The sequence below is a fragment of the Elgaria multicarinata genome, chromosome 2 (assembly GCF_023053635.1).
Source record: "Elgaria multicarinata webbii isolate HBS135686 ecotype San Diego chromosome 2, rElgMul1.1.pri, whole genome shotgun sequence".
Lineage (NCBI taxonomy): Eukaryota > Metazoa > Chordata > Lepidosauria > Squamata > Anguidae > Elgaria > Elgaria multicarinata.
In genome coordinates this window covers 174,253,190-174,276,257 of record NC_086172.1, presented here as the reverse complement: position 1 = coordinate 174,276,257, position 23,068 = coordinate 174,253,190, and the positions used below count along the sequence as shown (strand labels likewise).

General features: G+C 46.3%; 1 protein-coding gene across 1 annotated transcript in view; it reads left to right on the top strand.

Moving 5' to 3' along the window:
• The window catches only part of LRRC9 (leucine rich repeat containing 9), an 88,794-nt gene that overhangs the window by 4,811 nt on the left and 60,915 nt on the right, over positions 1-23,068 (top strand). The window contains exons 3-13 of the mRNA XM_063147672.1: positions 796-1,014; positions 2,078-2,218; positions 2,855-2,918; positions 4,011-4,081; positions 6,210-6,392; positions 9,006-9,161; positions 12,497-12,705; positions 14,105-14,236; positions 15,499-15,675; positions 19,309-19,420; positions 20,851-20,974. Of these exons, the coding sequence (XP_063003742.1) occupies positions 796-1,014; positions 2,078-2,218; positions 2,855-2,918; positions 4,011-4,081; positions 6,210-6,392; positions 9,006-9,161; positions 12,497-12,705; positions 14,105-14,236; positions 15,499-15,675; positions 19,309-19,420; positions 20,851-20,974 (1,588 nt within the window). The remainder of the gene's footprint in view (positions 1-795; positions 1,015-2,077; positions 2,219-2,854; positions 2,919-4,010; positions 4,082-6,209; positions 6,393-9,005; positions 9,162-12,496; positions 12,706-14,104; positions 14,237-15,498; positions 15,676-19,308; positions 19,421-20,850; positions 20,975-23,068) is intronic.

Sequence of the window (23,068 nt, the reverse complement as noted above, 5' to 3'; positions counted from 1 at the left end):
GAGATCACAGGATATGCTTGGCAAAGCCCCTGGAGACCAGGCTGGGCTTCTAGTTGCCAAATGCTAGTATAAAGGACTATCAGAAACAGTCAGCTGGTGAGCTAGAATACTTCAGAGCTCCCTTCCCTCATGAACCGATTGGGCTGTAATAAGCAATTTATCAGAAGAAGAACAATAGAAATGTGAACGTACGGGAAAATAGAACTTAGAAAATAGAAAATAGGTCCGGGCCCGATTCAAAGTGCTGGTATTAACATTTAAAACCCTAAACGGCTTGGGGCCAGGCTATCTGAAGGAACGCCTCCCATATGTACCTGCCCGGACCCTAAGGTCATCCTCAGGGGTCCTTCTCCGCGAGCCCCTGCCAAAGAAGGTGAGGCAGGTGGCTACCAGGAGGAGGGCCTTCTCTGCTGTGGCACCCTGGCTGTGGAATGAGCTCCCTAAGGAGGTTCACTTGGCACCTACATTACATGCCTTTAAACACCAGGTGAAGACCTTTTTTTTTCTCCCAGCATTTTAACAGTCTATAAATAAATGTTAACTTGGTGTTTTAAATTTGTAATTTTGCATTGCTGCTGTTTTTATCTGGTTGAGCTTTTATATTGTATTTTATATTATGGTTTTATACTGTTGTTTTATACTTTGAATGTTTTTAATTTTTGTGAACCGCCCAGAGAGCTCCGGCTATTGGACGGGATAGAAATGCAATAAATAAAATAAATAAAACTCTTGGGGGGGTTGTTTTTTGAATGTGTAGAAAAGGAGTAATCATGGCTGTGTTTTCTTTTCTTCCAGTGCACCTGTAATGGACTGTCTTACGACAGGATTGAGCAAGAAGGGTCCACCGCAAAAAGCCTGGAGATGTTTTTCTCAGGCTACCCCAGAATAATAGGCCTGTCACATTTCCCCAATTTAACAAGACTGACTCTTGTGAGGCAGAGCATCCAAAAGATTTCTGACCTGGAGAACTGTCCGCTACTGAAAGAGCTGTGGGTAGCTGAGTGTTGCTTGACAGTAAGTACATTCACAGTAAGTAAATTTGACCTTTTCTTTTGCAGCACATAAAGGCTCAGTTCAGACAACACATTAGTCAATGCAGTGGGGAAACTCCACTCAATGGTTGAGTTTTTAAGGGGTACTCCCCACAACATGTTCTAACTCCACCGTTGTGTGACTGTGGGCTATCGTGGAGTTGAGTAAAATCCATTGTGACATTTGATTGACAGTTCCTCCACCCTCTCTCGTCCCCCAGTCCTCCTGATGGTGTCCCATCAGCCATTGCTGCAAAAAAAACCAACCTCAGCAGCTCTCCTAGAGTGGCACTCGTTCCTTTCACCGCTCTTGCCAGGGAACTCTGTAGCCAATGGGAAAAGTCAACTGAAAACGGAAAACTCCACAGAGCCTGCTACACCACACACCACACAACAGTTGTGCAGGAACTCTCTGCACAGTGCTGATATTCTGCGTGGAGTGTTTTCCAAAAAAAACCTCCACCGTTGCATGGAGTTTTCCTGCCAGACAACACATTTCTCAAAGGTGGTGTAAAAACTCCACTGTGGAGTTCTAAAACCACCGTTGGGAAATGTGTTGTCTGAACTGAGCCAAAGGCTCTGTTCAGACGGGGTGAGGGGGGGGAGGGCTGTGTGTGTGTGTGTGTAGGAATCGTTTTTCCTTCCCTTGCTCTCTTCCCGGTTCTTCTATTAATTTGCCTTCAGACTTCACCCTACCGTTCAACAAATCAGTCTTTTCTCTCTTCATGCTACACGTTTTATACGTCTAAAAAGCATAATCCTCTTAGGGCACAATCTTATACGTGTTTAGACAGAAAAAAGTCCTACGATTCCCAGCATTCCCCATGCTGACTGTGGAATGCTGGGAGTTGTAAGACTTTTTTCTGTCTAAATATGCATCGGATTGTGCCCTTACGCACTTTCCAAAGATTCACTGGGCGGATTTACAGCAGATACCTCTTTTGTGGGCCTGATTTCGATAGGATAATTTTCTGTCAAGGTCATTCTACGCGAGGGTGCTCTTTCCTTGGTTGCTTAAAACTTGTTCCTTTTTCTCTCCTTTGCAGAAAATTGATGGTTTGCAAAAATGTGTGCTTTTGCAAAAGCTTTACCTCTACTGCAATATGATTTTGGCTATTGAAAATCTGGAGAAGCTAACAAAACTGGAGGTTGTTTGGCTTAATGGGAACCAGATTAAAGAAATAGAGGTAAGGTTTTTTCGGGGTGGAGGAGGTTTGGCTGTTGATTGGCTCATAGAATCATAGAATAACAGAGTTGGAAGGGGCCTACAAGGCCATAGAGTCCAACCCTCTGCTCAATGCAGGAATCCACCCTAAAGCATCCCTGACAGATGGTCGTCCAGCTCAGTTCAGACGACACGTTAGACAATGCCGTGTGAAAACTCCACTCAAGGGTTGAGCTTTTAGGGGGTACTCCCCCCACAACGTGGTCTAACTCCAACTTTGTGTAACTGTGGGCTACCGTGGAATTGAGATTGATTAACAGTTCCTCCGCCATCTCTCATTCCCCGGTCCTCCCGATGGTATCCCATCAGCCATTGCTGGAAAAAAAAAGCAGTCCTGGGAACTCTGTAGCCAATGGGAAAAGTCAACTCAACGCAATGGAGTAAGCTTCATTGAATACAATTGATCTTACTTCCAAATAAACGTGAAGAGGGTGGCACTTTCATTGTGGCATATTTGATGTGTAGTTTGATTTAGCAACACTTTCCAGTCTGAAGCGCTGTAGTTAATTAATAAAAGCCTGATTATTCTTCAGCCAACATCTGTTAAAGGTTTGCGATATTCCATGACCCTAAAGTCAGAAATTCATTATATCTACAGGGCCTGAACACACTGCAGAAATTGAAGGAGCTCAATCTAGCCGGGAATTCCATTAGTAAAATTGGTAGGTGATAGTATAAGATGTCAAGTGATATTTCCACGTAAGATTATTTTTTTTAACAATTGTGGAAAATATAATGAAGACAACTTGTGGAGGAAGGTTGACAGTTTTCAGTGATGTAAAATGATATTGGGAAAAGGACAACCATGGTGCCATTGAGGCAAAAATAGTAGCTAAAGACTCTCCAAAGTCTTAGTTTGAGCATTTTCTGAAGGCACCTCACTGGCTTTCATTGTTCAGGGGTAATATGGAACGAAGGGCTTTAATTTCTTTCAGTATGTACAGTTTTTAAAAGTCTGTGTAATGCTCTGCTTTTTTTAAAAAAGAAAGTCCTAAATGCTTGGATAGTTGGTGAGCAAGGAGCACTTAGTGCACAAGAGGAAGGAAGAAGAATGCCCTCCTCCCTTTAATTCATCCTGTGACTTGGGGATCCTTCACACAGAGCTTATGTAGCATAACCAAGACCGGTTACTGAAGTTTGTGGGTCCTTTTCATGACATTGTCATCCTCCAGCGCCACTCCCTCCATTTTTAAACTTTTTTCCGCCATGATTTAACAAGCTGAAAATGCAATAACAAATATACGCCACTGTCAAAGAGCTGGTGTATTTCCGCCTGGATAGCACAATATGGCTGCCATGTTGCAGCGCCATCTGTTGGCTGTATAAATGGAACTTATAGAACTTCTCCACAAAGGAAGTGTCCAAAAGAAGGGATGGGGAAGGAAAGGCAGAGGCACGTGGTATCGTGCCCATTAGACTCCGCAAGAAGAAAGTCCAGTAAGGGTGTGGGATTTTTTGCTTTAATGTAGAGAAGCCCTGAGTCTCCCACATGCTGGCTGCTCACACCAAGAGCAAGAGTAGCTACACACTATGCTGGCTGGGAAATGCAAGGAATTACAAGACTTTTTTCTGTCTAAACATGCATGGGATTGCGCCCTTATTCTTCCATAGGTATCATTCCATTGGATCAGGACAGGTCTTCTTACCATGTTTTGTTGTAATTGACTGTGAACACTTGGAAGAAAGCCAGGAAGAAAGCTACATGAACAGAAACGCACACTGTTTCACCTTTTCCCCCTCCTCTTGTATTTTAGGAAATCGTTTGGATCCCAGTAGTAAAATAGAAAAATTAAACCTGTCTGGTAACAAAATAGGCTCCTTCAAGGTACGTGCTGGTTTCCCAGTGTCCTGGCTGGTGTGGCTGATTCTCTTGCAGTTTCCTCCTTTGACTAGATCTGGCTGGCGGTCCACAGTCTAATTCTCTTCCTGACATCCTTTGGGTTCCCAGCAAAGACCTACCATAGGCTCGGGTCTTGATACTTCCCATGGCAACTAACAATGATCCCGCAAATAGGCCTGTCACAGCCTCGAGGTCTATATTGAACGTGCATCTGACTTGCCTGCATTGCAGCTCTTTCAGACTTGCGTGCATTGGAAACAGATGGGAATTATTAGGTGTCATGGAACATAGGAAGTTGCCTTAGACCAGACTATTTATCTACCTAGCACAGTGGCCCTGTTCAGATGCGACACTAAGCCAGAGTTAAGCTAGCATATCATGTGGGGGAGAAAAAACCTGATAGTGGTGATTACTAAGCCAACCCAGCTAACCATCACCCTGCAGCAGGGTTAAGGGCCCCCGGGGTTGCTTACTGTTCTGTTTAGTGGTTAAAATGCACCCCTGTCTGGTTTGCAGGCTGCAACCATAGAGACAGTGGCCTAGAGTGTCCCACAGTTCCAGTGACGCTCTAGCCACAATGGACTTTCTTTATGACCACCGCCATATAGCAACAGATGGAATGGACTGCGTGCGCCATTTCGCAGCACAACAGCCGTTAGGATAACCAGCAGCGGACGGAGGCCTGGAACTAACTATGACGCAGGGAAGATTAAGTAAATCACACAGTGCTACACAGCTCCCAGTTGTGTGATGGGTGTGCGTGTCGTGGTTGCGCTCAATTCTCCCTGCTCTGTAGTTACCCTAACCTCCTTTCCCCCAGTTGCTGTCCCTCAACCAGGGGTTAAAGGCTTGCTACCCCAGCACATTAGTAGCCAATCAGACACACGAGGATGGAGAATGCTCTTAATCCATTTACTGGGGGTGCTCTCTGGCTCTACAAAATGGAGACACTCAGAACATAGGCCCTGACTACAAGAGGGTGTTAGTCTCTTTCTAACCCTTCTATTGGTCAGTTCTGGATTAGCAAGTTAAGTTACATTCAATTTTCAAGTTAAGGTGCACAATCTCAGCGAGTCATAGGTTACATTCAGACCTCCATTGGTTGAAAGTTTTCCTCTTTGTCTGCTAGCGCATGATGTGCACCATTAAGGAATGCAAATCTGGCATGTGGCCTCCTGTAGCCGCCCTTTGGCAGAGAAGCCATCTTTAACCCTTGACACATTACATTCTTTGGCAAGATGAAATCTCTTCCTGGCTCTATCACAGTTGTGTCTTAAATAGGGTCAGAATTATTCCCTTTGAGTGATATCGGCTTTCAAGCAGGTCTTTCCCGTCACCTGCTACCTGATTTTCTTTTCTAACTGGAGATGTGGAGGATTCATGCAAAGCACTGAGCTCAGGTCTCTCCACCACATTGCTGTGGTGCAACTTGCGGAAAAATATTATTGGTTGAGAAGACTTAATATTGGAAGTTTTTTCTTTTTGTGAACCGCCCAGAGAGCTCCGGCTATTGGGCGGTATAGAAATGTAATTAATAATAAATAAATAAATAAATAAATTTCTTAATAATAAAAATAATAATAAATAATACATTTATTTCTTACCCGCCTCTCCATCCTGATAGAGGTGGGGAACAACCGTAAGTATAAAATACATAAAATATTGATTAAAAACATAATATACATTGTTAAAAGTTAACTTCCTAAAAAAACATCCTAAAGGCATCCTAAATTTCTTTCTTCAAGATTTCTTTGAATGGTAAAAGAGAATACAAAAGAGAGAGCCTTCTTTGTGGTGGCGCCTCTATTCTAGAATGCTCTTCTGCGGGAGATATGATCAGGACTGATTTTGTTTCGTTTTCAGCGCCAAATCTAATTGTTTCTGTTTGCTTAGGCATTTTAATTTAATTTTTAAAAATTTGTTTGCTGAATAATGTTGATGTCTCCTATCTTGTAATTTTATTATTGTTTTATTTTCTTATAATGTTATGTACACCATCCAGAAATCACATGTGGGGGGAAAGCGGTTTATATTTTTTTAAATAATAATAATAAAGAAATATCTCTGGAAATTAAAATGTGGTATTGTTTCCTTCTATTTTTTTTCTTAAAAGGAAATTACCAATCTGGCAAGGCTACCTCATTTAATAGACCTGTGTCTCAATGACCCCCAATATGATTCCAACCCGGTTTGTCTTCTTTGCAATTATGCGACACATGTGCTGTATCATATTCCTCAGCTTCAGAGGCTCGACACGTATGATGTATCCTCTAAACAGATCAAGGAGCTGGCAGACGTGAGTGCAGAGGTAGAATCGTAGAGTTGGGGTGGGTGGGATATCGATATTACATATAGGCCCTGTTCAGGAGACACCTTAAACCATAGTTTTAACCATGGTGGTTAAGCCAGAAAGTCAGGCTGTGTTCTGAAGATACCTTAAACCACGGCTTTAACCACGGTGAATAAGGCTTTTTGCTTTATTCACCATGGTTAAAGCTGTGGTTTAAGGTGTCTTCTGAACAGGGCCATTGATTAATAGGACCTGGTTGAAGAAGTTCTCGATCCTCCCAGAGTGCAGGACACGGAATAACGGGCTCAAGTTAAAGGAAGCCAGATTCCAGCTGGACATCAGGAAAAACTTCCTGACTGTTAGAGCAGTGCGACAATGGAATCAGTTGCCTGGTGAGGTTGTGGGCTCTCCCACACTAGAGGCCTTCAAGAGGCAGCTGGACAACCATCTGTCAGGGATGCTTTAGGGTGGATTCCTGCATCGAGCAGGGGGTTGGACTCGATGGCCTTGTACGCCCCTTCCAACTCTGCTATTCTATGATTCTATGATTCTAAGTCTTGGCCAATTTATTATAGGAATGTGAATTGATGAATCACATGATTAAAAACTTTTTTCTGAAGAAAAAAGGATGCTTTCTTTGTTTTTTAGGTTATGGATGCCTCAGTTCATACCTGGCGCCACATGAAAAGAAGCATTCTCTCTTGCATGTGAGAAAAAGGGGAAATGCTTCTTCCAATGTGGGGCCAGCTGCCCTTTTTAAAAAAACATTCTTATTAAAAAATAATAATAAATATAATTTTAAAATCTGATGCCCAATTAAAAATATTTTGATGTTCAAAATAGTGCCCCATTAATCATTAATCTAGCTGGTAAACTGACAGGCAGAGGAATCCCAGTTCCCGCCAAAGGCCGGTCGAAGGGAGTTAGGGATGGGGTGAAAGGCCACCTCGGTCCACCGAGAGCCCTGTTGGCAAGGTGTCCTGTCTGCCTGCAGTCCGCCTGCAGAAAAACTTTTTTATGAGAGCTTCCAGCAGTAGGGGGGAAAAGGTGGGATATAAATGTAATAAATAAATAATAAATAACAGCGGGGGGGATGCCCTCAGAGGGGATTCTTCCAGGGTGTGGATCTTGAAGGCTAAGTCCCTGCCCCCCGGAAGGAACCCTGGGAGGCTTCGCGGACCGGATTGGGGCGGCCCATGGGCCAGAGGTTGTGCACACCTGTTTTGCAGGGATGCATCTTGCTCGGAATGACAGCGTCACACTGAATGCATAAACCCTGTGTCGGGGGAGAAGGGGAGGTTCTTCTTTGTGGTCTCTGTGCATCACACCATGGGCTCTGTGCCTGCGAGGAGCATCGTTGGGAAATTTCTAAAGCTGAGGCGTTACAGGCGGGAACCCCTCCCCCATGGCGCTGTTCCCATCTCCATGAACTGAGGGGAATGGGTGGGAACCCCTCCTCCACGGCACTGTTCCCATCTCCATGAACTGAGGGGAATGGGTGGGAACCTCTCCCCCACGGCGCTGTTCCCATCTCCATGAACTGAGGGGAATGGGTGGGAACCCCTCCCCCAGGGCACTGTTCCCATCTCCATGAACTGAGGGGAATGGGTGGGAACCCCTCCCCCATGGCGCTGTTCCCATCTCCATGAATTGAGGGGAATGGGCGGGAACCCCTCTCCCATGGCACTGTTCCCATCTCCATGAACTGAGGGGAATGGGTGGGAACCCCTCCTCCAGGGCACTGTTCCCATCTCCATGAACTGAGGGGAATGGGTGGGAACCCCTCTCCCACGGCGCTGTTCCCATCTCCATGAACTGAGGGGAATGGGTGGGAACCCCTCCCCCAGGGCACTATTCCCATCTCCATGAACTGAGGGGAATGGGCAGGAACCCCTCCCCCATGGCACTGTTCCCATCTCCATGAACTGAGGGGAATGGGCGGGAACTCCTCCCCCACGGCGCTGTTCCCATCTCCATGAACTGAGGGGAATGGGTGGGAACCCCTCCCCCTGGGCACTGTTCCCATCTCCATGAACTGAGGGGAATGAGTGGGAACCCCTCCCCCACGGCACTGTTCCCATCTCCATGAACTGAGGGGAATGGGCGGGAACCCCTCCCCCATGGCACTTTCCCAATCTCCATGAACTGAGGGGAATGGGCGGGAACCCCTCCCCCATGGCACTGTTCCCATCTCCATGAACTGAGGGGAATGGGTGGGAACTCCTCCCCCACAGCACTGTTCCCATCCCCATGAACTGAGGGGAATGGGTAGGAACCCCTCTGAGCATGTGCACGGTGCTGTGGGGGAGGGGTTCCCGTCCATAACGCCTCAGGTTTAGAAGTTTCCCGATGCTGCTCTGCACAGGCGCAGAGTCCATGGTGTGATGCACAGACGACCGCTAGAAGAACTTCAGTTACAGGTAAGCAACCTGTCTTTACCATGCTTTCTTGTGAGTAGCTGCCCCATACTCCACAGCCTCAGCATCTACTGCAGCCTAAACATCTCGTTTAATAAGATGGCGTTTTTGAATTGCCGTGATTTTATTACGTCGACGTTATAACTGTTCACGTTTGGCTTTGTTCACGTTTCTCCTTCGGCTTTCCTTTTCGCCTTTGAAGACGACGGTGATGAAAAAAGTGATGTACTACAACATGCGGATCAAGAGCGCTCACAGGCACCTGAATGAGGAGCTTGAAAAGCTGAGAGAGAGGAAGTGCAAGCTGCAGAAGTTGCCGGAAGATCGCATTAAACATTTCAGCTGTAACATCAAGCACGTAAGCCGAGCGGCTCACAACATCAGCTAAGGAAATTCTGACTAGGTCCAGGTGCTGGAGAGTTCTCCAGGTCATCTCTAGTGCTTGCTGACATTCCCCTAGAACAGTGGTTCTCAACCTTCCTAATGCCGCGACACTTTAATACAGTTCCTCATGTTGTGGTGACCCCCAACCATAAAATTATTTTCGTTCTTCTCTACACGATCCATTGTCATGGGATGGTTTGCTAATGAAAATAATACATAACAATAGCTTTAATAATACAAAAGATGATACATGACATAGTTCAGTCAATGCAGTTTCCTAAGACCATCGGAAATATGTGTTTTCCGATGGTCTTAGGCGACCCCTGTGAAAGGGTCATTCGACCCCCAAAGGGGTCCCGACCCACAGGTTGAGAACCGCTGCCCTAGAATCATAGAATAGCAGCTGTTGACTGGGAACCCACAAGCATAGAATCATAGAATGGCAGAGTTGGAAGGGGCCTACAAGGCCATCGAGTCCAACCCCCCGCTCAATGCAGGAATCCACCCTAAAGCATCCCTGACAGATAGTTGTCCAGCTGCCTCTTGAAGGCCTCTAGTGTGGGAGAGCCCACAACCTCCCTAGGTAACTGGTTCCATTGTCGTACTGCTCTAACAGTCATGAAGTTTTTCCTGATGTCCATCTGGAATCTGGCTTCCTTTAACTTGAGCCTATTATTCCGTGTCCTGCACTCTGGGATGATTGAGAAGAGATCCTGGCCCTCTGTGTGACAACCTTTTAAGTATTTGAAGAGTGCTATCATGTCTCCCCTCAATCTTCTCTTCTCCAGGCTAAATATGCCCAGTTCTTTCAGCCTCTCTTCATAGGGCGTTGTTTCCATAGGGCTTTGTTTCCCTCTTACCTTTTATTCTTTATTTTATGTATTTTAGTATTTTTATCCCTCCTTTTAGCCAAAAAGGATCTCAAGGCAGCTTACAAAAAAATTTCTTAAGACAGTCCCTGCCCAAATGGTTACAATCTAAAAAAACATGACACAAAAGGAAAGGGGATTGGGAAGGAGGAGGGGGAAGAAAGCAAAGCAAATTCAGGCACTAGTTTCTTAGTTGCAAAGCTCAGCAGTGACAGTTGGTAGCAGGAGGGAGGGGGCTCTCAGCTGGAGCTGGACCCAGGCGCGATGGAGAGGGACCTGGCTGCTGTGTCCTCCTGCACCGATGGCCTCTTACCTTTCCAAGGCTGCCATGCGGGACAGAGCTTCTCAACTCTTCAGCTGTGGTAGTGCTTGTGCTGGAGTCTTCTTTATTAAATGGCTGTAACTCGGAGGCAGAGGCACATGCTTTTCATGTAGAAATGCCCTGGTCCAATCCCTGGCATCTTCAGCTAACGGGCCTAGCAAAGACAGGGACAGAGGAAGTGCCACCCTGTTGCTTCTCCTTGATTTCTCAGCAGTTTTGGATACCTTCAACAGGGCTATTGTCCTGGACCAGTTCCGTGAGGTTGGGTTAGTGTTGCAGTGGTTCCTTTCCTGCCTGTGGGGTCGGTTTCAGAGAGTAGCATTGGGGGACTGTGGCCTAATCTACACCAAACAGGCTGTAGCACTATGAAAGAGCTATAAAAGCAGTTTATAAAAGGCAGGAGCCACACCGGTATAGCGCTATGAAAGCGGTCTATGGTATGTGTCAATGGGCCCCAACAGTTGTCGGTGCACTTCGACACCGCTATGAAGCAGCAGAATGTGGATAGGGAGACCTTTTTCTCCCTCTCTCAAAATACTAGAACCCAACGGGGTCATCCCATGAAACTGATTGGGGGGAGATCGGGGGCAAACAAAAGGAAGGACTTCTTCACACAGCGCAGAATTAAATTATGGAACTCACTACCACAAGATGCCGTGATGGCCACCCATCTGGATGGCTTCAAAAGGGGGTTGGATAAATTCCTGGAGGCAAAGGCTGTCAATGGCTACTAGCCTTGATGGTTGTGTGCTATCTCCAGTATTGGATGTAGTAAGCCTGTGTGCACCAGTTGCTGGGGAACATGGGTGGAAGGGTGCTGTTGCACCATGTCCAGCCTTGTTGGCCCCTGGCCGATGGCTGGTTGGCCACTGTGTGAACAGAGTCCTGGACTAGATGGACCCGTGGTCTGATCCAGCATCAGGGCACTTCTTAGGTTCTTATGATGCAGTCTTGGCAGGGGTCCCTTGTTTTTTTTCTAGAAAAAGCATCCTCATGAGGCTCCAATTGAGATCATGACTGCAGCACACAAGGAGGGAGGGAGGGGAGATACGTTAGCTGTGTTCAGGTACATACAAGGGGGAAACAGGGGCCCTGTCTACACGCCGTACTGAAGGCGCATGCATGCGCCCTCAGTACGACCCCAAAACGATGGTGTAGACGGCAGCCCAGAAGAGACGGAGGAGGCGGCGGCTGGGGAACCGGCTGCCTCCTTGCCGCCTCCCCGCCGGCCTCCTGCTGCCGGGGTAAGAGCGAGCCGGGTCGGAGAGCTCGGCAGAAGCGGAAGCCGAGCTCTCTGACCCGGGTCGTTCTTACCCCGGCAGCAGGAGGCTGGCGGGGAGGCGGCAGCGGCAAGGACGCGGCCAGTTCCCCAGCCGCCGCCGCGTCCATCTCTTCTGAGCTGCCGTCTACACCATCGTTTTGGGGTCGTACTGGGGGCGCATGCATGCGCCTTCAGTACGGCGTGTAGACAGGGCCCAGGGAGGATGGTCAAGAACTATTTTCCTTGGCCACAGAAATGAGGACCCAAAATAATGGATGTAAGTTACAGCTACCTAGATTCCAATTAAATATAAGGGAAAACTTCCTGACAGTAAGATCTGTGGAACAGTCTTCCAACGGAGGTTGTGAGTTCTCCATCTCTGGGTTTTTTAAAAAAGAGGCTGGCCAGCCACCTCTCGTGGATGGTTTAATTGGTTTTCCTGCTCATTGCACAGGGTTGGACTGGAGGATCTTTGTGGTCCTTTCCAACTCAAAGATTCTATGAATCCTATGAGTCCTCTCCACACTCTTTTCCCACTGAAGCACCTCTCCCCATTACAATTTTATTCAAGTGGAGTGGCGAGGAAAAGATTAAATCTCTCTCCTTGTGTACGGTCATCCCTATCAGGGTCTCATGTAGTTGTTCTTTCTAGGAAAAATAAATGAAGTGGCATTTTTTAAAAAAGCATTCTTGACATAATGTGTATTATGGCCCTAAGTGCTGCCACATTTTCACCCATTGATTTATTTCACCGATTGATTTGTTTCATTCCTTCCATCTCCCCACGCAACGTGCCCACATTCTGTCTCACGAGCTGTGGCTGAGCCCCAGTTGCGTTTTGTCGTTTTGTTTAAAAGCTGGAGCGCGAACTGGCAGAACTGCAGGCATCTGGCAAAATACACGCTAGCAAAGCGGTTTCGAGCCGAAACTTTGAATGCGAAAAATCGGATGAGGAAGCTGAGAGTCCGGATGACGCCCCGGAGGAATCCCGTCCTGAGCAGCGGTTTCAGCATAAATTAGACGCTCTCAAAAGGAGGATAAATTTCTGGAATAAAAAACTAGACGAGTACGTACATTTTACGAAGCGGCGTCATGATGATTTGACTACAGTAAATTTGATGTTCCAGATCCTGGGGGAGGAATGGAACAAGAACTGGAATCACTTACACATGCAAAGCAGTGGAAAGACGCCTTAGCTTCCATATTTTATGCTTTTTATGGTTTTAAATTTTGTATATTTCTTTTTAATGTTCACTGTTTTTAACTTTTGTAAACTTCCCAGAGAGCTTTGGCGATGGGGCGGTATATAAATGTAAATAATAATAATAATATAATAATAATAATAAGTATTGCCTCCAAATTTATGATTGACTCAACCAAAAATTGATGTTCATTAGGAAGAACTTGGCAGGTTCAGTTAAATGCTGGTGCTGAGAGTACTTCACTGGTTCATGTGATGTGGGAGCAGCGGTCTTTCCTGCTGGCATGGTGTGTTAATACTTGCCAGCTCCCAACATTGGATATCGTCATTTTTCTTTCGATGAAAGCTGAAAATTCAGGACAGGTAGGGTGACCATATGAAAAGGAGGACAGGGCTGCTGTATCTTTAACAGTTGCATAGAAAAGGGAATTTCAGCAGGTGTCATTTGTATGCATGCAGCACCTGGTGAAATTCCCTCTTCATCACAACAGTTAAAGCTTCAGGAGCTATACTAGAGTGACCAGATTTAAGAGAGGCCAGGGCACCTGCAACTTTAACTGTTGGGATGAAGAGGAAATTTCACCAGGTTCCCCATATATACAAATGACACCTGCTGAAATTCCCTTTTCTATGCAACTGTTAAAAATACAGGAGCCCTGTCCTCCTTTTCATATGGTCACCCTAGTGGTGTGTTAATACTTGCCAGCTCCCAACATTGGATATCGTCATTTTTCTTTCAATGAAAGCTGAAAATTCAGGACAGGTAGGGTGACCACATGAAAAGGAGGACAGGACTGCTGTATCTTTAACAGTTGCATAGAAAAGGGAATTTCAGCAGGAGTCATTTGTATGCATGCAGCACCTGGTGAAATTCCCTCTTCATCACAACAGTTAAAGCTGCAGGAGCTATACTAGAGTGACCAGATTTAAGAGAGGCCAGGGCACCTGCAGCTTTAACTGTTGGGATGAAGAGGAAATTTCACCAGCGCATACAAATGACACCTGCTGAAATTCCCTTTTCAATGCAATTGTTAAAGATACAGGAGCCCTGTCCTCCTTTTCACAGGGTCACCCTAGGACAGGTGCCTGGACTGGGATCTCCCTGTAAAGGCCGGCCACCCACACCCACCTTACACACACGCTAGTGATCATAGCTTGAGCCCCAGTGAGTGTACAAAGCTTGCCGTATCCCTCTGTGCTGTTTTCGGTGCTTTGTGTTGGTTACTGAACGTTGTCCTTCCAACTGAGACATGTTCTGTTGCAGGATTGAAGCAATTTACCAAGTAGAAGTCAAGAAGAAGAAGAAAAGCAGCAATTTGGCAGTGCAGTTTTTGCTTACGGAGCTGGAAACAGTGGGAAACACGCGCTTCGAAGAAGGCTTGCCGAGCGATGTCTGGTACAGCTGTTTTGAGATGTTTGAAAACATTAATATGTAGCATGTTGGTGTTTTCCTCTGCTTTATTTTAATAGGTATAGTACCCAAATATGCCAATATCTAGATCTGGTTTGCAGTTGTGGTTTATAGCGATCACTCAAACCAGGATGGGAGGGGCTGTAGCCCAGCAGTAGAACACATGGTGAGCTTCATCTAGGGTGACCATATGGAAAGGAGGACGGGGCTCCTGTATCTTTAAAAGTATAGAAATGGGAATTTCAGCGGGTGTCATTTGTATGCACGCAGCACCTGGTGATAATTCCCTCTTCATCACAACAGTTAAAGCTGCAGGAGCACTGCCCTCTTTTGTATCTGGTCACTGTAGCTAAAGAGGGCAAGGCTCCTGCAGCCTTGTTAGCTAGGGAATTCTGGGAGTTGCAGGGCTTTAAACATGTATATGACTAACATGGCTACCGCTATGGAAATTATTCCAATAGAAGGTACTAGATTTAGCCGTATGGAGCGGAAATCCATTGACCTCATGGCCAATTTAAGGTTAACACTCCATGCATCTGATGAAGTTGACAGTAGGGTGGCCATATGGAAAGGAGGACAGGGCTCCTGTATTCTTAACAGTGGCATAGAAAAGAGAATTTTTTTGTGAACCGCCCAGAGAGCTTTGGCTATTGGGCGGTATAGAAATGCAATAAATAAATAAATAAATTTCAGCAGGTGTAATTTGTATGCATGCAGCACCTGCTGAAGTTCCCTCTTCATCACAACAGTTAAAACTGCAGGAGCCCTGCCCTATTTTGTATCTGGTCACTCTAGTATAGCTCCTGCAGCTTTAACTGTTGTGATGAAGAGGGAATTTCACCAGGTGCTGCCTGCATAAAAATGACACCTGCTGAAATTCCCTCTTCTATATAATTGTTAAAGATACAGGAGCCCCTGTTCTCCTTTTCCATAAGGTCACCCTAGCTTCAACTGCTCTTGAAAATGCATTCAAGTGGTGGGCGTGGCCAAACATAAAATGGGTGGGTACAAAAATCAGTGCCATGAATATGTTAGCTTAAAAGTCTTACTGCCTTAGGAGAGGCATTTCAACCTTTTAGAATGGGGGTTTGGGGTAAAGGGGTGCTGCTTTCTGGAGAACCCCAAAGGGCCAGACTTGGTCTCTTCAGGGGTCAGATTTGGCCCCCAGGCTGTGGCTCTCCACCTCTGTTTTAGGGAGGAAAGAGGGAATCTCATGGACTCAAAGTCTTCTATTTTCCTGACCATAGGTTTAATTCCTGCTATGAGCTAATTCTAGCCCGATTTTGTGCCTGGGACTTCAAACCCTACGGCATCACGGGAGTGAAAGTAAATCGAGTCATTAGGGTGCACAACCGGATGTTGAGGCTGAAATTCGAGGAGAAGTTCCAAGACTTTATGGACAAAGAAGATTTAAACGAGTCAATGTAAGTGAGTGGATTTTAAAGAATGTTCATGGAAGAATGATATGACAGCAAGATAGATAATGGGTTGGATCCAGAGGAGACCCATTGAAATGAATGTGACTTAGGTTAGTCATAATTAGTTCAAGTTCCATTGATTTGAATAGGGCTACTCTAAGAGCTTCTCTAAATGAGTGATTTATTGCATGCTCGTGATTGGCCACTAACAGAAGTTTGTGGGTCCATTACATGACATAGTCAACTTCCAGGAAGTCTCCCGTGTTATCCCCAGGGGAACCACACTTTAAAAAAACACCAAAAAAACCCCAGAGATAATGTATTATCTGGAATATTGTGGGATCTCTCCACCACTACATGTCATTGTCTCATTAAATACACTGGAGCCTTTCCGAGAAGGGAAGTTTTTAATTCAAAATCATGTGGTTGCATATAAAGCAACATGTCACGAATGTGGAAAGACTGCAGAGGGCGAAAGCCCAGGTAAGCCTGTGGGAGTTTTTCTATGTGTAGAAAAGCTCTTAAGTTTGGATCCCACCCACTGAGTTTTGCAAATTGTAACCAAGATTGCCCTTGGTAACCAGGGTTTGAAACCAGGGTTTGAAGTGGGCTGGCCAGCCCTTGTTGCACTGAAATCCAGTTAGCTTAAATATTACATCATGGCAGAAAATTTCACTATGGTTAAAGCAAACCATGAAAAAAAAGGAAGAGAAATTTGCACAGGATAAAGGGAGGGAGACCGGGGGCCTTCCTAGACGAGGGTTTATCCCAGTGCTATGCCCAGGCTCCCTGCTGTGCGTGCAGATGGTGCACAGGGGATCCCGGGGTCAGGCTGGTCTAAACCCTCTCTTGGCCTGGGATAACCGGCACCACTTTTGGGCTGGTTTTTCCGCAGCCCCGGGCTGAGAACAGGGCTGTGGAAAGTCTAGCAGATTCCGCAGCTTTTCCCGGCTGCTCGCTTACTCGCGAGTAGCCAGGAGAAGCTGCGCACTGGGCACAGCACTTCATAGGAGTGCTGTGCCCATTGGGCTGGGGCGAGGGAATTGGGGGGAGGGGGGTGATGGGGGCCAGGGGGGAAAGAGCGGACCCGACAGGAGTGATGGGGGGGGGGGGAGAGCGAAGCCAGGGTGGGGAGATCGGGGGCGGAGGGGGCATCGGACATTGCGAGCGGGGGCAGTGAGCGGACGAGCGAGCGGATGGGCAAGTGGGGGGGGCGGGTGAGCGGGGGGGCATCAGACATTGTGGGGGGGAAATCAGGGGCAGGGGGGAGCGGGGAACCCTTTATTTTTTAAAAAAACAACTTACCTTTTTGTAGGTGCGCTCCTGCGCACATGGCCCCTTTTACTTTTTTTAAAAATGGAGGACGCGACGGGGCTTTCCTTTCCCCGTCACGTCTGACGTGTGGAAAGGAGCGACAGCCTGCGCTACTTCTAGCGTGGGCTGGCTGCTCCTCCCACACGGATTCTGAGGTAGGTCTGGGAAGGCCCTGGGAGGGAATGAATATGTAAGCCCAAAGCATGTCAACTCCTATTCTTCTCACCACAGTGAGACTCATCCATTGCTGACCCTGGGTGTACTGATCAGAGTGATTTCCCCAAATGCAGGAAACTCGGCTACATCATTTGTTATATATATTCGTTTTTATACGGTATTTCATATAGTTTATTTGTACATTTATTTAGAACTCTTCTGCATATTTTGTTGTGTATGTTTGAACTTTTTTTAAAAAATACACTTTGGTGTGATGTTGTGTCTTGTTATGATTGTTTGAGTTGGGGAGTGTGCTATTTTGTCCAGCTAAGTCAGTATAAGGCAACTTCATATGTTCCTATGGTACTGTGAAGAGATTGGAGTAGGCGCCGGGCAGGCCTCTCTAGGAAGAGTACTCCAAAGTTGAGCCACCACCACTGAAAAGGCCCTTCTTCTGGTAAGCTTCTGCCATCCCTCAGATAGTGGGGAGAAACCAAGGCAGGGCCTCTGATTTTGACTCCCAAGAGGGAATGCTTATGTGTCTCATGCACGCTGTTTAAAAAAGAAACATAGAATCATACAATCATAGAGTTGGAAGGGGCCTGTAAGGCCAGCGAGTCCAACCCCCTGCTCAATGCAGGAATCCACCTTAAAGCATCCCTGACAGATGCTTGTCCATCTTTGGGAGGGATGATATTGAGCAGAGCAGTGGTGGGGAAAGGGAGAAGAGGAGCCATTTGGTGTGGGCAAGTTTGAATGGAGAGATTCAAAGGCCATCAATGGCTCCTAGCCCTGATGGCTGTGTGCTTCTTCCAGTATCCAATGCAGTAAGCCTGTGTGCACCAGTTGCTGGGGAACATGGGCGGGAGGTTGTGTCCTGCTTTCTTGGTCCCTGGTCGACAGCTGGTTGGCCACTGTGTGAACAGTGTGCTGGACTAGATGGACTCTTGCACTGTTCCAGCAGGGCTCTTCTTACGTTCTTGAGTTGTTCTTATGATGGGTAGAGATACTAGAGAAAGCACCCCACCTGCTGTTTTTCTTCTCAAAATCATTCCCTTCCAAAGCTGTTTTTAAAATCAACGACAAGAACACATACACCCATGTTGGGTTTGCCAGAACTTTTCTCTCTGGGATTCTGTCCGTGCTCAGAAACAAATGCACACCATGCAAGCCTTACTTAGCAGAGCTAGTTTATTCACTTCAGGCTTCTGTGCAGTCCTGTTCAGTTCAGTTCAGTTCCATTTTACAAAACTGAGAAACTATATACACATCTACACAGTTCTTATCTACATTACATACAGCTGTGATTAGGCTAACCCAGCCTCAAGGATCTTTGGTATATTCATATCATTAACACCATGATATCTTAGAATCCTGGCAAGGTTCCCAGTACAGCTTCTATCTCAAGGTAATTGCACACAGATAGTCTTTCTCTGTTTAACCCTGAGATAGCCATACAGACACAATTTTAATGACTAAGCAAGTATTACTTTTCAGATACTTAACAACCCACTGTGCCCATGCCCTGTTATACACATTTGCACATATGGAGCTTCTTATTTATTTATTAATTAAATTTATATACCGCCCCATAGCCGAAGCTCTCTGGGCGGTTTATGTATGGAATGAGCTACCACAAGATGTGGCGCAGTTGATGTTATCATCCACGATTAACCATGATAGGAAGGAAAGGAAAGGAACCTCTCGTGCAAGCACTTGAGTCATTGCTGACTCCTAGAGGGACGCCTGCTTTGGCAGGCTTTGTAGCGGGTTGGTTTGCCGTTGCCTTCCCCAGTCGCAGTTACCTTTCCCCCAGCTAGCTGGGTACTCATTTTACCGACCTCGGAAGGATGGAAGGCTGAGTCGACCTGAGCCGGCTGCCTGAGAACCAGCTTCCGCCGGGATCGAACTCAGGCCGTGGAGAGAGTTTCGGCTGCAGTAACTGCCGCTTACTAAACAATAATCTCAAGCTCAGGTTTAGTATACCTGTGGTGTACCAGATGCCAAGAACAAATGAGAGGGAAGGTCCTCACATGTGGGTTGCTCCTGTTGGAGACTCTGTTGTGGGTTAGATGGACCTTGATCTGATCCAGCAAGACAGCTATTATGAGGCAGGGCATCCATTCTTATGCCCACTATTTAGAGTTCTTTTTCTCTCTCTTTCTCCAGAAATTACAAGAAGATGCTGGACTATCTTTTCTATATATCTCCTGCTGAAGCGTCCTTGAAGAAAAAACAATTGATCCAAGTGATAGAGGAAGGCTTCCAGGAAACCAAAAAGGTAACTGGAAGTTTAGAAGCGACCTTTTCCTACTTTGACATCTTAGAGCATTTTGTCTGAATTATGATCTTCGTATTCAGAAATCTTCCACGGTTCAGCATTCCTACGACTGTACGCAGATGAGGGGATCTTGTGACTTGAGTCCATCTCCTCCTCCCCACTCCATGTTAAAACAAAACTTCTTACGTGTGAGGTAGGTTGGGCTGAGAGTCTGTGCCTGGCCTAAAGTCACCCACTGGGTTTCTGTGGCCGAGTAGGGACTAGAACCCAGATCTCCCAACTCCCAGTCCGACACTTTAGCCACTGGGTTGTTGTTGTGAGGATAAAATGGAGAGGAGGAAGATTACATATGCCACCATGGGTTCCTTGGAGGAAAAAAGGCGGGATATAAATGCAATAATAATAAACCCTGTGAAGTAGGTTGGGCTGAGAGTCTGTGACTGGCCCAAAGTCACCCAGTAAGCTTCCATGGCCGAGTGGGGACTAGAACCAGGATCTCCTTAGCCACTACACCACACTGGCTTTTAGAGTAAACCCTTCCAAGGCATTGTACAACAAAATGTAATGCTAACCCTCCCCCACTAAATATGATAAAAAAAATAATTAGTACTATATGCACAATGGCACCTAATAAAGTCCAATATAAACTTCTCCTGTTAACCTTCAAAGCTTTTCACGGTCTAGCTCCTTCCTATCTCTCCTCTCTCATCTCACACTATCGCCCCGCTCGTGCTCTTCGCTCCTCTGATGCCATGTTTCTCGCCTGCCCAAGGGCCTCTACTTCCCTTGCTCGGCTTCGTCCATTTTCTTCGGCTGCCCCTTACGCCTGGAACGCTCTTCCAGAACATTTGAGAACTACAAGTTCAACCGCAGCTTTTAAAGCTCAACTAAAAACTTTTCTTTTTCCTAAAGCTTTTAAAACTTGATGTTGTGCAGACTTTATACTGTTAGTTTTACCCTACCCTGTGCCTGCTTACCCTACCCTGTGCCTGTTTGCATTCTCTTTCCCTCCTTATTGTTTACTACAACTTTATTAGATTGTAAGCCTATGCGGCAGGGTCTTGCTATTTACTGTTTTACTCTGTACAGCACCATGTACATTGATGGTGCTATATAAATAAATAATAATAATAATAATAATAATAATAATAATAATAATAATAATTTATAGTCCAAGGAAAACAGGTCTGTCCTTAGGCTTGCTTGAATCATAGAAGAGTAGAGTTGGAAGGGGCCTACAAGGCCATTGAGTCCAACCCCCTGCTCAATGCAGGAATCCACCCTAAAGCATCCCTGACGGATGGTTGTCCAGCTGCCCCTTGAAGGCCTCTAGTGTGGGCATTGAAGGCCTGTCATAATGGGGCCTTGGATTTAGAGAGAGCCTTATGGGGTGATGAATCTGATAGACTTGATTTTTTTGCTCTTTTTAGGCATCTGGAGGTGAAGAAGCCGTTCTGCTCTCAAATAGCCTAAGTATCTGTGAATGCCCAAGAATCGAATATTTGCAAAAGCAAGTCAGAAGTAACGGGGACTCTGAGGATCTGTTCAGGCACGGTAAAGAGAAGCTTCTCTAAGCGTTCGTGGATACTTTTAAGAGTCATTTTTCTAGTCAAGCAAAAGCTTTTTTTTCAGCTGCAAAAGCAACAGGCTTGGCTTATATAAGTTAGTATGCTACTAGTGGAAGTAGCCCATGGGGAGTGTATTTCCTGCAGTCTGTTGTCAGCGGTGGGATCCATTGCCAAGCCACTGAAGTAGGCGAGTTCCATCTATTGGGCCTGCAGTAGCTGAAGCTGAAATCCATAGAGGGCTGCTGTAATAAGGCAAGGAACAGCCAAGGGAAGATGGGTTAATGAAGCCAAGTCCAAATAGCCATGTGCCCCGATCGTCATTTTTGGTGGCACACCAAGGGCTTGGTAAGCCTTCTGGTTTTGCTGCCTATCTTGGGATAGTCAGAAAACTCATCAACAACAAATGCAACAACAAACTTGTATTATGCCCTGGGAGTTGACAGGGCATAATACAGGGAGAGAGTTGATAGGGGAGAGGCAACGAGTGGGGTACCGCAGGGCTCAGTGCTCTTCAACATTTTTATTAATGATTTGGACGAGGAGGTGCAGGGAACGCTTATCAAATTTGCAGATGACACAAAATTGGGTGGGATAGCTAATACCCTGGAAGACAGAAACAAACTTCAAAGGGATCTTGATAGGCTGGAGTGCTGGGCTGAAAACAACAGGATGAAATTTAATAGGGATAAATGCCAAGTTCTACATTTAGGAAATAGAAACCAAAGGCACAGTTACAAGATGGGGGATACTTGGCTCAGCAATGCTACAAACGAGAAGAATCTTGGAATTGTTGTAGATCGCAAGCTGAATAGGAGCCAACAGTGCGATAGGGCTGCAAGAAAGGCCAATGCTATTTTGGGCTGCATTAATAGAACTATAGCTTCCAAATTGCATGAGATACTGGTTCCTCTCTATTCAGCCCTGGTTAGGCCTCATCTAGAGTATTGCATCCAGTTCTGGGCACCACACTTCAAGAAGGATTCAGACAAGCTGGAGTGTGTTCAGAGGAGGGCAACCAGGATGATCAGGGGTCTGGAAACAAAGCCCTATGAAGAGAGACTGAAAGAACTGGGCATATTTAGCCTGGAGAAGAGAAGATTGAGGGGAGACATGATAGCACTCTTCAAATACTTGAAAGGTTGTCACACAGAGGAGGGCCAGGATCTCTTCTCGATCCTCCCAGAGTGCAGGACACAGAATAACGGGCTCAAGTTAGCCATATTCTGGCTGGACATCAGGAAAAACTTCCTGACTGTTAGAGCAGTATGACAATGGAACCAGTTACCTAGGGAGGTCGTGGGCTCTCCCACACTAGAGGCATTCAAGAGGCAGCTGGACAACCATCTGTCAGGGATGCTTTAGGGTAGATTCCTGCATTGAGCAGGGGGTTGGACTTGATGGCCTTGTAGGCCCCTTCCAACTCTGCTATTCTATGATTCTTTGATACACAGCTGGCCATGCTTGGTGGGTGACATGTTATACCTGCAGGCTGATGTATTCCAGCTGCCCCCTATCCGTTGTAAGTCACAGCTTTGTCTCTACCCCTAGTAGAAGTTAAATTTCTAAGGATGTCAGGGCAGTGTTGGGAGAAGTGCCTTCTCTCCGATGCACACCTTTGTGTACATGCACTAATGCACCATGCAGTGAACAGCTGGCCGTTTCTCATACTGCAGGCGGCTGAGATATATTTTGAACTGTTGTCGGACAATGGCTCAGGGTGCCAGCACAGAAAAGACCCTTTCTCTGGTCGCCACCCACCTAACCTGTGACTGGGTGGCACCCAGAGAAGGGCTTTTCATTGTGATGTTAACACATGGGAAGATTCACTTGGGAACAGACGATGCCTATGGGATCAGGGATGGACAGAAGGTAGATCTCCAGATATTTGGGACCAACTCCCAGGAGCCCCTGCCAAGATGGCCAGTGTCTGGAATGCTGGGAGTTGAAGTCCAAAACAGCTGAAGTTCTACTCTCTGCCCACCCCTGCTTAATGTGTAGCTTTGTTTCGTTAGCTTGAGTCGTCTGGAATAATCCACTGGTGCTTAAGTGGGATCTCAGTGGCTCTGTTTAGACGACACGT